The sequence below is a fragment of the Stegodyphus dumicola genome, chromosome 8 (genome assembly GCF_044657685.1).
Source record: "Stegodyphus dumicola isolate Sdum_Otavi_A_Nest chromosome 8, ASM4465768v1".
Taxonomy (NCBI): domain Eukaryota; kingdom Metazoa; phylum Arthropoda; class Arachnida; order Araneae; family Eresidae; genus Stegodyphus; species Stegodyphus dumicola.
In genome coordinates, this window is record NC_140775.1 from 156,555,750 (window position 1) to 156,572,645 (window position 16,896).

General features: G+C 32.6%; 1 protein-coding gene across 2 annotated transcripts in view; it reads right to left on the bottom strand.

Moving 5' to 3' along the window:
- Positions 1-13,863, bottom strand: part of Taf1 (TATA-box binding protein associated factor 1) — a 121,596-nt gene extending 107,733 nt beyond the window's left edge. Inside the window, exons 1-3 of one of the 2 annotated variants that reach the window (XM_035349867.2) lie at positions 13,660-13,863; positions 9,102-9,234; positions 3,820-3,949 (exon numbers count right to left, since the gene is read on the bottom strand). In XM_035349867.2, the coding sequence (XP_035205758.1) occupies positions 3,820-3,949; positions 9,102-9,212 (241 nt within the window). In that variant the 5' untranslated portion in view covers positions 9,213-9,234; positions 13,660-13,863. The remainder of the gene's footprint in view (positions 1-3,819; positions 3,950-9,101; positions 9,235-13,659) is intronic. The other variant, XM_035349866.2, reaches the window with a different exon arrangement.
- Between the last annotated feature and the right edge of the window lie 3,033 nt (positions 13,864-16,896).

Sequence of the window (16,896 nt, forward strand, 5' to 3'; positions counted from 1 at the left end):
TTTTATTAAAGGCAAGTTCACTTGGACTTTTGTGCAACTGTTATCCCCATGTACATGGTGATCTGTTTTTGTTAGAAAAAGACGTAACTTGATACTGCCCAAAATTTCACTACCCGAATCCTAAAACGACAAGAAAAATAAAATGTGCTCATATGCCTCTAAGGTGAGCCACAATAGGCTCTATGAATGCAGAAAGCTAAGTCCAAGATTTGGCTGAAGATGACAGAAACTACAGCATGTTTATCGTTATGCTAAAAGTCTCATAAGAGGTATCATAATCTGTATTGTTACGAAACGTACAGGCGCGGTAACACAGCTTCCCCGCAAAGCAGTTTTAGGGTTGCCATAAAATGGCAAGGGAAGGTAGGGCTGCCACATTTGGCGAGAAATCACCCATTTGGTGACAAAATTGGCAATATGCCATGGACGGATGGAGAACCTTCTGGATCGAATTCTTACCAGTTTAGCACAGAATGTTCTCGAACACAAGCAGAAAGCTATATAAACACTGCTGGTCCGCAGTCAGTGAGTGAGTGTGCCTCCTCGAGAGGGCAAGGTGTGTGCCTTGCATAGAGTGCGAGTTAGTATCAAGTTGGTGTCTCGTCTAGCGAGTCAATGCTCTGCGGAGTCGATCGAATTGACAGCTGGGCAGCGAGTGCCGAGTGGGTAGTCGAGTGCATTGAAAGAGTCTCGTAGTGTATCGCGGTTAGTGCATTTTCAAGAGAGCATGTTGAGCTCCGAGAACAACTGAACCGAAGAGTCGGGAGCTGTGCTCTGTGTGTCATCGAATGTATCGCGAGTTGTAGTGTGAAAAATCTCGAGAATATGTGTATATACCGGTGGAGTTCATGACGTACCTTAGGACCACAGATATCGTCATTTGCATAGGTGTCCAAATACTTATTGGTAGTCAGTGTATTGGTAAATAAAGTGTGTGTCGATACTTCATCAAGTGTCACTGTTATTCACTCCAAATCTACGAACCCCATACGAATGTGAAGGAACAGAAAAACGCAACAACTGGTGTCAGAAGAAAGAAAAACGCAAGAGTATTAAATTTGTGAAAATGTCCAGAAAAGTGGAAGGCTGTCCAAAGAGATGCTGCATACATACCTGAATTATTACATACATTTCGGTGACATTGCGTTACTACAGTCAAAAGTCGTTAATCCGGACTCGTCGGGACTTCGGCGATTCCGGATTATCGATTTTTCCAGATTATAGATCATCAGTTTAAATCTGGTAAGATGGCATGCAGAAACTAAAAAATTAAAAATATGAAACCGTAATTTATGAAATAAAGAACAATTATGATCTAAAGGGTATCAAAATTTACAAAGAAAAAAAGCTTAATATTTATTTGTTTACTTTATTAAACATTTCTTTCAATGTAAGTTGTTTAAGTTGCTTCATTTTATGTGATAATACTTTCTCTTTAATTCTATAAACAGACATAATTTCTTCTTCAGTTACAAAGTTCCACTGTTCAAGTCCTATAATTGCTGTGTCGAGAATACCGACTAATTTGTCAACCGAAATTTTTTCGTTTTCAATAACCTCTGGGTCACTTTCTTCACTATCGGAAGTGAATCATAATGACGAGGAATTTGATTTAAATCATATCAAAGACGGAGTACATCGAGATGAAATACTACATTTAGTAAGGAATTATAAGCCAAAAAAAAATCTGCCCTGAAGATAAGGATAGTGCTGACAGATCAACTTCCAATTCATTGCGCGCCGCAGCGTTTTGAAGAGATATCTCAGTTGATTGGCAATTTAATCTCGGGGACTGCTATAATAAGGAATGTATATATATAGTAATATATATATATATGTAAGATATAATAAAATATGATAGCTGTTTCAAAATATAATTGATGACCTCAAAATTAACATTCTAAATTTGATGATCTACCTCTAAATTCATCTCTTCTCACAGGTTCCAGAGTTTTTTTATCTAATGTAACGTTTTAATGCAGATACCTCTTGTCCAATCAAATTAATTCTAAACCAAAACTCTGAACTGAAACTTTCCCACCCTTCTTCCTCTTAAGCTCTATGATACTCTGCCCTTTTTCCGCATTAGCTCTCCTGCTGGTAAGACGCTTTTCATCCATGCTGCTGCCGCTTACTTGCTTAAGATGATGTCGTACTTCAAAATGGGAGTTATTCTATTCAAATATTATTAAGAAATATTTTTCCTCGTTATTAAGAAAATCTTGTCTGAAAAAGGATTATTTGATATGCATGGAAAAAATAAAGATTGTGATTTTTCAAGATATGTTGTGCTAAATTGCGTCATCATGCTTTCCACTCTGCCACCTTCAAGCCACTACGGTCTTCTCGGTCATCTACGCAGTATCGTAAGCTGTCGGGAGGTCCACTGCTTTCATCTACGCATTTGAAATCATTACATATATACATACTATAAAATTTATGCATAATTAAGAAAAATACATACAGTACAAAGTCTGAAATCTGGACCTTCAGAACACGATACCAAACAAATCTTCATACCAAGATTTGTTTTTTCTTAAGAAAATTTAGGAACGGATAATATGATACTCCAGGAAAAACCCATATGTCACAAAGAGATTTTCCTCTCAACTAATTGAGACTCTTATTCCTTATTTTCAAACACCAGCTAGCCAGAAAATCACAACACTGAGATCAATGACAATATATAAATTAATTTTAGCTGCGACCACGCTTTCGATCCTCAAGTGATTGTGGAGGTTGGGGATAATATTTTACTATCTGACCTAAAGTATAAGTGAGCCCCAAGTGAATATATTTGTTTAGAGTGGGTATTGCTAATTTTGGTTTTCTTTGTTGGCATAAGGGTCAGAAGAGAGAAAGAAATTCAGAAAAAATTAAGTTGTTAAACAACCAATTGTGTTCTTCCTTAATTTATTTCATCAAGCTCATTCTTTTCTTTTCCTTTTTTTTTTTTTTTTCTTCTTTTTTTTTGCATGCTATTATTATTATTATTATAGCTCCCTTATCAAAATTAAAGATTGAACTTTCAAGTACGTCAAAAAGACTTATTCTGGAGCTGTAACATGATCTACACTGCGACAGCATATTTAGTATTTGCTCTCTTGTAGAGGCGTTGGAGTACAAAAATGGCATTATTACAATTTGCACTTAAGAAAGTGCGATTTCAAAATTAGACAAAACAGCAACATTATTTGAGTCTATAATATTTTGAACACAATAGAAAGCAAAATTTTTCAATTGATTAAATAAGCAAAATAATATGTGGAAATGTGATAATAAATGAAGATGATATTAACAGAAGTTGTCCAATGAGATAGCAATGTCCTAATCAGCAATCAACTAATGGACATGAAAATTTGTAGTTTGGTTTTAAATCCAGTAAATGTCACAACTAATAGTTACAAATGTAACGAAGAGATTTTTGAGAATGAAAAGATTTCAGTTGACAGTTTAGGGGAATTCTTGACATAACAATTACAGGACTTTGTAAATGAACGAAAAACTACATGTAGCTAGAGAACTAATGAAAATCAGCACAAAAATGAAATACCTTAAAAAGTTAACATAAAAAGAAATGCATAATAAAACAAACAAACATTCAACTTTTCCCATAAATTTTCATTCCTTTAAAGTCATAAATACAATGTTATTTCAAAAAACCTATTTTATATTTTTAATTTTATTATCTCTGCATGCCATCTTTGAATTGATGATCTAAAATCCGGAAATTTCCAAAATCCAGAATCGCCAAAGTTCTAATGAACTCGGGTCTCAGATTTTGTTTTGTATTATGCACAAAAACTCTGCAACACTTACCATCACTTCCTCGGCTTGCATCTTCTGGTTCTCCAAATTCACAGTTTGGTGAATCAACATCTTCTGTGATTTCTTTTAGCTGAGTTCCAATTCCTAACTGCCTCAGTTGATGTAAATGCCTTATAGATTCCTAAAGAATCAAAATAGTTTTCCATGCAATATGATTCATGAAACATAAACAGGTACTTACGTATTAATGCAACCAGGCCAAAATTCGCATAAATCGCCAAATTTGGCGACCCTACTTACGGCAACGAAAGATATATTATAGACGAAATATTATATATTATATATTATAGCTGAAATATTATATATTATAGACGTTATAGACGAAAGTTTATTTGTAAAAAGAAAAAATAACACTGGGCGTGTACTACCACAGCAATGGGTTTTCGGCGGAATTTGCCGATAAAAGAAAGAGACTTTTTTGGTTACTGTACTTAACAGAAGCGCCGTTACCCTCATGGAAAAAATTTGCGAAAATATCAAGGAAGGAAGCATCATTTATTCGGATTGCTGGAAAGGATACAATACAAGTGAGTTCGAAAATGCTGGATTTCTGCATGGAACTGTTAATGACAAATATAACTTTGTGGATCCCAACACGGGCGTTCACACACAACATGTAGAGCGCATGTGGGGCTCAGCCAAATGGCGCAACAAAAAACAGAGAGGAACAGCCCGTCATCATCTTAACTCATACCTTATCGAATTTATATGGCGCCAAGCTGAAGCTGTTAATGGCAAAGACGGTTTTCAATCAGTGCTAAAAGCAATAGCCAAAAAATTTCTGCCGAAAAAATAATTCTGCAACTTATATTCAAATTCGAAACCAGAAGGGTTTAATTGCTATTTTATATTTTAAAACAAAATAATATAAAAAACTGTATTAAAAATTATCCGTAATTAATAAATGTACATTTTCTTTCTATTCATACTTTTTTACTCAAACTTACAAATCGCACCAACTTGGTTGCGATAATACGTAAGTACCCATAAACACTACTTTTTGAATCAAATTACATATATAGGATTTAAAAAATTTAAAAGTATGATTAATAGTCATGACACCTCAAACTCTTTAATATGCAATGAAAATTTATGATTTGAGATCTTATGAATTTTTTTTCCTTTTAGTTCAAAACTCAATAAATACCAAATTAACTACTTGATTACATTTTGGAATGTATTTGTTTTAAATCATATTTATCTAAATAAGAAATGAAAGTCCTATTAAGAATGAAAGTCCTTTAATTATACACTAATAACATGGATACTTGTGTATTAAGTGCTATCATGAATTTCAAACAGCATCAAAATAGGAAATTAATTTACAATAAATGAGCATCCTTCTGTTAAAACCATGTTGTCTGTGTTATCAATGTGCTCAGTTTTATTTTACAATCTTTTGCCTGATTGACATTTATTATTTTCTGAATAGGTCTTTGAAGAGGATGAACAAATTAAATGGAATGTAAAATGATAAATGTTTCTTTCTTTTTTTAGAATTATAGAATACTCCTGAAGAAAATGTTCTAATGCTAATTTTATACAACTTTACACACAAACACAAAAAAAAAAAAAAAAAAAACCCTTATTTAGACAACTTGCCCCCCCCCCAAAAAAAAATTGAATTTGTGTTAGTGTAACACTGAAGGTATAAAAAGATGGCAAGAATCATAATACGATTGAAGGAACTGATTTGAAGGAAGCTGGATCATGTGTACGACAATCATGTGAATTTTTTCTGTAGGCGCATAATATTAGTAATTTTTCCTCAAGAAAAACTGTATATATTGAATAAACAGTCACACATTCAAAGAATTACTTTTGAGAAGTTTGCATTACTAAAACAAAGGGTGCAGGGGAGGCAAACAGCCTGTAATCAGATCATCTTTACCAAGGGCACAAACAAAGTTATCTTGATTAAGACACAATAACACGCCGAATAAATACTAATTCAGAAGTCAAACAACAAAAATCAGCGTTATATTTACAAAATTTTCACAGGACTAGTTTCGATGGTTTTACCGAACCACCATCTTCAGCTACAAAACCGCAAATGAACAAGATAGGAAATAATGATTAGATAAGATAAGAAAGCCTGGACAAGAATAAGCAAGTGGCACCATCTGTTGGAGAAACCAGAACTAAAACATAATTTCTTTAAAGGCCGAAGGCAAATTTGGATTGGAATTAGGATCGTTAACTAGAACAGAAAGATTTTTATGAATGTGAAATGCCTCTAGAAAATCCATTTCTCCAATGGAAGATGTTTTTTGGATAATTTTGGCAGCAGAAAAACTGAAAGTGTGGTTTTCGGACCAACAATGTTGAGCAACAGAAGACTTCTGTGTTTCCTTTTTTCTAACATATGCCTCATGTTCCTTGATGCGAAATTTTAAGGCTCTCTTAGTTTGGCCAATGTAAATTAAATCACACTGGCAAGGAATCCTATAAATACCCCAGGAATTCATATCCGGAATGGGGTCCTTGAGTATGGAACTCGGAATTTTATTGATGGGAGAATAAACAACCCGAAAGTTAAATTTCTGCAAAATATGTGCAACTTTACAGCTAATTGATGGAAAGAAGGGAAAGAAAACCGAATTTTTATAATCTCCTAAAACAAGAGTGTGTCTTTTAGTGTGTTGAGATGAGAATTTTTTTAACTGCTTGATTAATAATGTTGGGTGGAAAGCCCCTGTCAATAGCTATTGCTTTTAAATAATTTAGTTCTTCATCAAGGGCTAGTTTGGAGGAGCAAACTTGAAGAGCACGGAAAACATAGGAATAAAATGAAGTTAACTTTTGTTTAGTCGGATGACATGATTTAAAGTGTGGTTGAAGGCAAACCGATGAAGGTTTATGGTAAACCGTAGTACTGAAGTTGGATGTGTTACGTGTGACCAGAATGTCGAGAAACGGAAGAGAATTGCAAGTCTCAAGTTCAAAAGTGAACTGAATAGCAGGATCAATAGAATTCATTGTTGAAAGAACTTTATTGAAATCATCTTTATTACCTTCAAACAGAGTAAAAGTATCGTCTATGTAGCGGAACCATGCCGGGAAGTTTAAAGTTTCAAACAATTTTGATTCATAATAATGCATGTAGATATCAGCCAGGATGGGACTGAGGGGGCTTCCCATGGCTAATCCCTCAGTTTGCTTGTAATATTTATTTTGGAAAACAAAATGTGTTTGTTTCAAACAGAGTTGAGTGAGAGAAATTAGCTCATCAATTTCGATGCAAGAGAAATGAAATTCGCGAAGTCTGGTTTCTAGACATCTTAATGCACCCTCCACTGGGACATTGGTGAATAATGATTTTACATCAAAAGAAACCATGAGTAAATTACTAGGAGAAATGTTTTTGACTTTTTTTACAAACTCTATTGAATTTTTTATGGTGTAAATGTTATTGTCTAATAGAGTTGAAAATCTAGAAACTAAATATTTAGCTAATGGATACGAGGCACTACCTAAATTTGATACAATAGGGTGGAAAGGAATACCACTTTTATGAATTTTGGGAAGAGCATATAATCTGGCACAATTCGCAACAGATGGGATAAGTGAATGTTTTAAGTTGCCTGAAATTACAGGCGACATCTAATTTCAGGCAACTTAAAACATTCACTTATCCCATCTGTTGCGAATTGTGCCAGATTATATGCTCTTCCCAAAATTCATAAAAGTGGTATTCCTTTCCACCCTATTGTATCAAATTTAGGTAGTGCCTCGTATCCATTAGCTAAATATTTAGTTTCTAGATTCTCAACTCTATTAGACAATAACATTTACACCATAAAAATTCAATAGAGTTTGTAAAAAAAGTCAAAAACATTTCTCCTAGTAATTTACTCATGGTTTCTTTTGATGTAAAATCATTATTCACCAATGTCCCAGTGGAGGGTGCATTAAGATGTCTAGAAACCAGACTTCGCGAATTTCATTTCTCTTGCATCGAAATTGATGAGCTAATTTCTCTCACTCAACTCTGTTTGAAACAAACACATTTTGTTTTCCAAAATAAATATTACAAGCAAACTGAGGGATTAGCCATGGGAAGCCCCCTCAGTCCCATCCTGGCTGATATCTACATGCATTATTATGAATCAAAATTGTTTGAAACTTTAAACTTCCCGGCATGGTTCCGCTACGTAGACGATACTTTTACTCTGTTTGAAGGTAATAAAGATGATTTCAATAAAGTTCTTTCAACAATGAATTCTATTGATCCTGCTATTCAGTTCACTTTTGAACTTGAGACTTGCAATTCTCTTCCGTTTCTCGACATTCTGGTCACACGTAACACATCCAACTTCAGTACTACGGTTTACCATAAACCTTCATCGGTTTGCCTTCAACCACACTTTAAATCATGTCATCCGACTAAACAAAAGTTAACTTCATTTTATTCCTATGTTTTCCGTGCTCTTCAAGTTTGCTCCTCCAAACTAGCCCTTGATGAAGAACTAAATTATTTAAAAGCAATAGCTATTGACAGGGGCTTTCCACCCAACATTATTAATCAAGCAGTTAAAAAAATTCTCATCTCAACACACTAAAAGACACACTCTTGTTTTAGGAGATTATAAAAATTCGGTTTTCTTTCCCTTCTTTCCATCAATTAGCTGTAAAGTTGCACATATTTTGCAGAAATTTAACTTTCGGGTTGTTTATTCTCCCATCAATAAAATTCCAAGTTCCATACTCAAGGACCCCATTCCGGATATGAATTCCTGGGGTATTTATAGGATTCCTTGACAGTGCGGTTTAATTTACATTGGCCAACATTGTTGGTCCCCATGTCTGTTGCTCAACATTGTTGGTCCGAAAATCACACTATCAGTTTTTCTGCTGCCAAAATTATTCAAAAAACATCTTCCATTGGAGAACTGGATTTTCTAGAGGCATTTCACATTCATAAAAATCTTTCTGTTCTAGTTAACGATCCTAATTCCAATCCAAATTTGCCTTCGGCCTTTAAAGAAATTATGTTTTAGTTCTGGTTTCTCCAACAGATGGCGCCACTTGCTTATTCTTGTCCAGGCTTTCTTATCTTATCTAACATTATTTCCTATCTTGTTCATTTGCGGTTTTGTAGCTGAAGATGGTGGTTCGGTAAAACAATCAAAACTAGTCCTGTGAAAATTTTGTAAATGTAACGCTGATTTTTGTTGTTTGACTTCTGAATTAAAGTTATCTTGGTTAAATCAAAACCCTTATTTGCTGTTAATACACATAATATAAAATATAAAAGATATTAAATAACTTACAGGGTCTAAAAAGTCATTTTCCAGTTGCCCATCATCATCAATATTTCCAAACAGCAATCGAGTAGTTAAAGAAATTACTCGTTCATTATCTCCTTCTTCATCACTGTCCATGGTGTGTCTCTTATATTATCAACTGTTCAAAAATATAACAAAACTATTATAATTTATTTAAACATAAAATTCAATATAGCTTTAATTTGTAAAATTTCATTTACTTTAATTACAATTACCTACTTCTTTCCTTTAATTCTATTATTGGACTTACAAGGAGATAATTTAAACCCTTATAAAGAAAGTGCTTTAATTTTTTTCATCATTTAGATTTTTATTACTTACTCTACATATGCAGTTTGACATATTAAAGAAATGAAACTTTAGATTACAGATGTGAGACTAGGATCATGGACTAATTCAAACAACCAGTTCACTTTATTGAGCATACGGATAGTGATTTATATATATATATATACAAATAAAAATAGTGGTAGCCTTTTTAGAGTTTACCCAATGATAGCTCTTGTTGGAAACATGCAGGAAAGTTCAATTCCTATTTTAAAGGAGAAAAGAATGTTTCTCCTCCAGTGTTAAAAATGCATTTAATGATTATAATTTTCCAACTTTTTAAATATTTTTTTAATTCTGTAATTTTATCCCTGGCTCAAGAAAATGAAAATGTAGACGAGAAGTTTTAGGGAGTCTCAAAACTACAGTTGAAAGAAATAAGTCCACCGATTTAGAGGTTCAGTTGAGTTTATTCTTCTGATTCCACAGTCTGTTCAAATTCTTTTCACTCTTCTTTCCACCCTCACACATCATTCTTGATTCACTCCCCATTCCCAATCTTACTCATGAAGTTATTGCTAGACAGCAGTAAGTCATAATAATAAAAGAAATTCTATTTTTTTAAATTAATATTTAGGTCTGTCATTTATTTGCCTATTAACTGAGGCTGAAATTTGATTATTGATTACAGTAACACACTTTAGAAATGCTTCTATGGATTACAATCTGGAAGCTGGTTTGCATTCACTTCACGTGATACGAAAACCAACATAACTGTCGAGCAGCCAGTTTCTTTAGCCATCTGAAATCAAATAAACTGTTAGTGTTAGCAGTCTTTACACCTGGATTCTTATGTCCACATTAATTACTATTACGACACGGGTAGAGTAGACTATGGTCCCTTGTATTATGGCGAAGTTCTTTGATTTATCGCCAACTTGTTGTTTCATTTATGGTAGCCTGAGTAGTTGAATGTTATGGAAATCCTATTGTGACGTAATCGGGTGCCTGTTTCTGGGCAAGTGCGAATCATAGGATGTTTTGTAAGCGTTTTTGTGGTGTGTGTTGGTTTGATTCCTTAGAAGGTAGAATGGCCGAATGTAGTAAGATTAATTTGAAGTTTCAGTACATTTTGGAGCAAAAGAAGAAAAGAGCTTTAATTGACTGGTGTATAAATAAAGGTTTACTTAGTAGCCATTATAAGTGTCCTGTATATAGGAAGGATATGCGTCTAGTCAAACGTAAAAACCGTTTAGATGGTCACTATGTGAAGCGTTCGATCAGAAAGAGTACGAAGCGAACTCGAAAATCATTGTAAGTGAATATTTCCTTTTGGTAGTGCTTAAATGTATAACATGTTTTTCCTTTTTTATGTTATTTTATTGTTTGGTTTAAAATGTACTTTATTAAGATTATGTATTTTTTTTTTTTTTTAGTGTATATTGTAGAATTTGGTGCTCCTTTGACTTTTTAAGTGAAAATATATCGATGTGTACATGGACAAAGTAAAGGGAGTGCGCAATGCAAGTTTGTGCAATTCTGGGATTTTTTTTAAAGTGAAAATAGGTCAACGTGTACATGGATAAAGTCAAAGGAGTGCGCAATGCCATTTTTGTGCAATTCGGGGATTATTTTGGCTGATCTTTACAATATGGTAACTGGTAGTTTGGCGACATTTTGGAGGTGATAAAGGTTACTACCTGGGACTTTGGTAATAATGTGAGCAGTACTCAGTTCCGATTACGCATTATTTTGTGTGAGGGAAATGAGAGATCATGTGGTATGTCATGTGATATTAATGGACGAATTATGGTTCTTTAATCGGAAAAGGGGGGAAATCGGGAAAAAATCTGGAAATTTTGTATTTGCCTTTATTCTGTGTTGTGTGAAACAGTGTTCGTTAATTTTTGGATCCCATGGCCCTAACTAAAGTGAATTCGAAACGGGTATTTAGTGGGATTGAAAGGCGTAGTAATAAGTGTTTCTTTAAGGTTGTGCGAGATAGAAGTAAAGATGTTTTATTAAGTTATTTATTTTACTTGGTACCTTGGTGTGAACTATAAGTATGATTTTAAAGATCTTGAAACAGAAATAAGAAAAGTTTATCGGACATGTAATCAAGATTCTGAAGAACAATAGGTAAGTTAGTATTTTTAATTATTTGAGGATATTATTTTTATGCATTGTTCTAAATGTAAGGTGGAAGTAAAGTAATTTGCGTAAACGTGCATGGAAATAATTTAAATATTTGACACTAAGTATTTGTAACCATTTGTAATGAAGTAAAGGTATGAATTAGTTAGTGACGTTTGTAATATAATAGATACTGTAGAGGTAAAAGTTTTTGGATATTTTACTTATTTTATACGGGGAAATGTTCATATTTGGAAAGGGTATGTACTTTTTCGCGATCAGGTAATTTCATATATGTTCTTTTTACCGGGTTTAAAGATTCAGACAATTGTCATGTATTTTCGTTAAATTTTTCTAATTTATGAGAAAAAAGCAGTGTACATGGATATAGTGAAGAGTGTGCACAATGCCATTTTTGTGTAATTCTGGGATGTTTTTTTAAGTAAAAATAAGTCGGCGTGTACATGGTTTATGTGTATGTGTTATTTTGAAAAACGCGTAAGGAGTATGGTATTGTGCACTTTTTCCCAATTTTGCAGTGAATATTTGTCATGATTAAGCAGTTTTGTTAGATAAAATTTCTAGCATAAGTGTAATTCGGCTAGTAGATTGTTGGAAGAAGTGTTCAGTAGATAAAAAGAAAAGAAACATGTCTTTACTTCGTGAAGACAAAATGGCGGCGGGAAAAAAAAAAAAAAAATAGAGGGTTGCTGTAGGAGAGTTGGTCGCTAAAATTTTTGCCAAAAAAAAGCCAAGTTACCATAATGTAAAGATCAACCATTTTTTTTTTTAAGTGAAAATAAGTCGATGTGTACATGGATACTGAGTTTGTGCAATTGTTTGTCTTGTTATTTTGCCTTTGTGTAGTGGCGATTTTTGGCACAAAAATACCGCCGAAAATTGCCAAGTTTCACCAAGGGGTACCCTAAACTATACTTTTTCCTTACAACACTTAAGTTGTACCAAAACTATAGCAAGAAATAACTCCAAAAGAAGGATTTTGGGGAAGAAGGGGTAATAAGTATGATTTTTTTCTGCAGTGTTATATTTACTGGTACTACTTATATTTACTGGCTAAGCAATTTCTTAAAAGTAGGTTAGATTATGGCACGAAGTTAGCTTTTAAATGTTGCTGAAAACAATTTTAATCCGACAAACATGTTTGTTTACTTGAAGAAAATTCAAAATACCAGTGACACTGTTGATGCTATTTTCATCTGCAATTACTTTCGCATGGTAAATGATTGCACAACGAATCACTTTTAAAAAATAGGCTTTAAAGGTTACTTTTTCTTGTTGAGGAGATTTTTAACCCACACGGGCAATAGCCCAAAAGGCATTTTGCGTCGAAACATTATAAACGGCTATATCACTTTTCAAATTGTTATTACCAAATATTATAGCCCTGTAAAAGTACCATGTAATAAAAATCATAACTGATATCATGACTGAAATTTATGAAATCACTTTATAATAACCCTCATATTTATGATATTCAGGCTGTGCTCTGTCAAGGTATCAATATATTTCATTTAAAAATAGTTTGGAATTTTGATATTCATTTCTTAACGTAAAGAACAACTTAAATGAATTTATTTTTTGGCAATGAGGGAAAATAGGAAAAGGTTTATTAAATAACTGGAAATGATTGGATATCAGACTTGTGACAAAATTCTTTAGTTTACTTCCTTATTTCTATCAAATAAAGTTCTGTTCAACAGGTCAATGGGGTTTTGCTCAGTGTAAAATAAATGTGAAATGTGATAGATTGAGTACTTGAATAAGATAACTTTTTCAAATATCCCCTCATCCTAGCTTTCATGCATATTTAGATATTCTGATAAAATCCTGGGAGAGCCCACACCCTTTTAGCATAATGAAGACATGTATGCAAATATTACGAAATTTTATATAATTATACCAGCTACTACTATGCGTTTCCGGAGGGTTATTTCAAATAAGAATTTTTTAGTTCAAATTAGGCAGAAGAAATTTATTAAAACTTTATTTTTTAAATTCTTTCCATAACATATATTACAAAATAAACACTGAAAAGTACATAACTTTATATGGATTGCTACGTGCTATTTTTATATGTGCGCTAACTGCATATGTTTAAAAAAATAAACTAAATTTAACTTACCTGTTTGCACTAAAAAATTTAATCAAATTTACAAAGTTCATTTTGAAAACTACAACTTGAAATGTAACACTCAGATTAGAAAAAACATGCCGATAACTGAAACTATTTGTTTTGAATTTACAGAGAACTTCATTTTCTCCCCCCTTAAAATTATAAACATCACACAAACACACATTTATTTACATCCACAGGAATTTTGAAAAGCATAGATCTATAGACAGAAATATACTGTACACATACCATTTTACGTCGTTTACAATTTTCTCCAATAGAAGCCGCTAGTGGGCAAAATGTTAGCGCTTTTCGGCATTCTGAGAAAAGGAATGTTTCTTCAAATGAATGGAAACAAGCGCATAAAAAGCGTTCGTTTTTTACTATGTTCTTAGATTCTTCATACACATTTATCTTAGCAATCTAAATATATAAACCACTCATAATTTTTAAAATCCTATTCAGCACTGTAGTGCCTTCCATTTGGTCTTTTTACCCAGAAGTGACTTCTTATGAAAGTGAAGCGTACACAATTCTATTTATACTACTTATATTTACTGGCTAAGCAATTTCTTAAAAGTAGGTTAGATTATGGCACGAGGTTAGCTTTTAAATGTTGCTGAAAACAATTTTAATCCGACAAACATGTTTGTTTACTTGAAGAAAATTCAAAATACCAGTGACACTGTTGATGCTATTTTCATCTGCAATTACTTTCGCATGGTGAATGATTGCACAACGAATCACTTTTAAAAAATAGGCTTTAAAGGTTACTTCTTCTTGTTGAGGAGATTTTTAACCCACACGGGCAATAGCCCAAAAGGCATTTTGCGTCGAAACATTATAAACGGCTATATCACTTTTCAAATTGTTATTACCAAATATTATAGCCCTGTATTATATTTAAAGAAATTAAATGATGAAGAATCTACATGAATCTATGCATGTTTCTCGCACTGGAAAAAAACAACGATACCTACAGCCATCAAATTCTGAATAGCGTAGTCCTCCGCCCGAATATCGACACCTGGAAGCCTGTATGTGGAATTTCGTATTTGTTTTATTATCTGTTTCATACTTTTTTAAACTTCAAGGAATTTTTTATCAAGAAAATCATTTCAAAGGGAGCACTGGTACGGAATAAAATATTTTTATCTCCAGTGCGCGAGACTGTATATCGGAAATTCTAAAGATATGCTGTTTTTAAATATTTTTGCGTGAAAAAACACGCAACTTTGGGAGTAATGAAAACCTGAAATCTTTCAGATTTTCTTTTTTTATTATTAATTACTATTTTTTATTATTTATTTTATTTTACTAGTACTGTGGGATCTCCTCAAAATTTCCCGTTTAATTCGTTACTCGCATAAATGCAGACCGAAATTACGTACATATTGTTATATATGTAACTGTAACTGTATCTATTATTATGTTTAACCATAACTGTAATATAGAATAGTTGATGAGTAATGTAGAATAAACGATGTTTGTGTACAACTTGTAATCATAACTGAGCAGTACCCAACACATATAAAATACAACACATGGCGCAGCCCGTCGTTGATTAAAAAAGAAAATCTTTTTTCAAGAACCATGCAGCCTCGGTAAAGATGTTCTAAACAAAAACATCATGGGAAGTTGTTTACTGTGAAATCGAAACTTATATCGCTGGTAAGTGAGTTGTTTATTTTTATTGGAAGTGGCTAAAAATACGTATATATAAACTATTTAATGTCCTAAATTAAATATGGATGGATTAAAGCCACCAAGTAATCTAAGTTTCGAAGGAAATTTAAGCGAAAATTGGAAGAAATGGAAACAAAAATTCCAAATTTATATGTTAGCGTCTGGTGGTATTACTAAATCACCTGAAATTAAAGTAGCTATTTTATTGCATATAATTGGTGAAGAAGCACTTGAAAAATTTAATACTTTTAATTTAAGTGAAGAAGATAAGAAGGATGTTGACAAAGTAATTGAAGCTTTCGAAAATTTTTGCATACCGAAAGCAAACGAAAGTGTTGATAGACATATATTTTTCTGTCGAACACAACATGTAGGTGAATCGTTTGATGATTTCTTAACCGATTTAAAGAAATTAAGTAGCAACTGTGGATTTGCAGAATTAAAAGATAGTTTAATAAGGGATAGAATAGTAAGTGGAATTCTAAATAAAAATCTCAAAGACAGATTATTAAGGGAAGATCAGTTAACATTGGAGAAATGTATTAAAATGTGTAAAGCTTCTGAATTAGCAGAACTTCAGCTGAAAACTTTAACTGAAGAAAATAAAATAGAAGCTATCAAACGTAATAAATTTCGACCTTCAGAAGAAAAAAGTCAGCCTTGTAAGAAAGACTATCATGTAAAACAAAGTACTAAATCTTCTTCAAACTATCAAGGAAATAAGTACAATAATCCAAAACCATGTAGAAAATGTGGAACTTTTCATAAGTTATACAACTGTCCTGCTTATAATAAGATTTGCTTGTACTGTAAAAAGAAAAATCACTTTTCTAAAATGTGCACTTTTAAAAATGTTAATGTTGTACAGAATAATTTAGAGCATGAGTTACATAATAATGGTAATGAATATATTTTAGGGTCAGTAGAAGATATAAATCCATTTTCTAAAAATAAAACCGAATGGTTTGAAAAACTAAAAGTAAACATATCTAAATATTTATTTGTTAAGTTGGATACTGGAGCTCAGTGTAATGTGCTACCATTGCCTAAATTTAAACAATTAAATTTAAGAGAGAAATGTTTCACTAAATCAAAAGTCACTTTAAATAATTACAATGGTACTACAATTGATGTAGTTGGAAAATGTAAATTATTATGTGAAACATCAAAAGGGAACAAGGATGAAATAGAATTTCAAGTCGTAGCATGTGATAAAAATGTTCCAGCTATTTTAGGGTTACCTACATTGCAAAAATTAAACCTAATACAAAGGATTTGTACAGTAAATCCTGATTCTAACGAAATGTTACCAGAACTTTTAAAAGGATATCAAGATTTGTTTAAAGGAACTGGGAATTTAACTGGATATACATATCATATTAAATTAAAACCAGGAGCTGTTGGTAAAATAGAACCCTGTAGGAAAATTCCACTTAGTTTATTAAATCCATTAAAAAAGGAATTAGCAAGAATGGAAAAAGATGGTATTATAAAGAAAGTTATTTCATCTCAAATGACAAATGCAAAGGTCTTTAGTATTTTAGATGCAAACAAAGCATT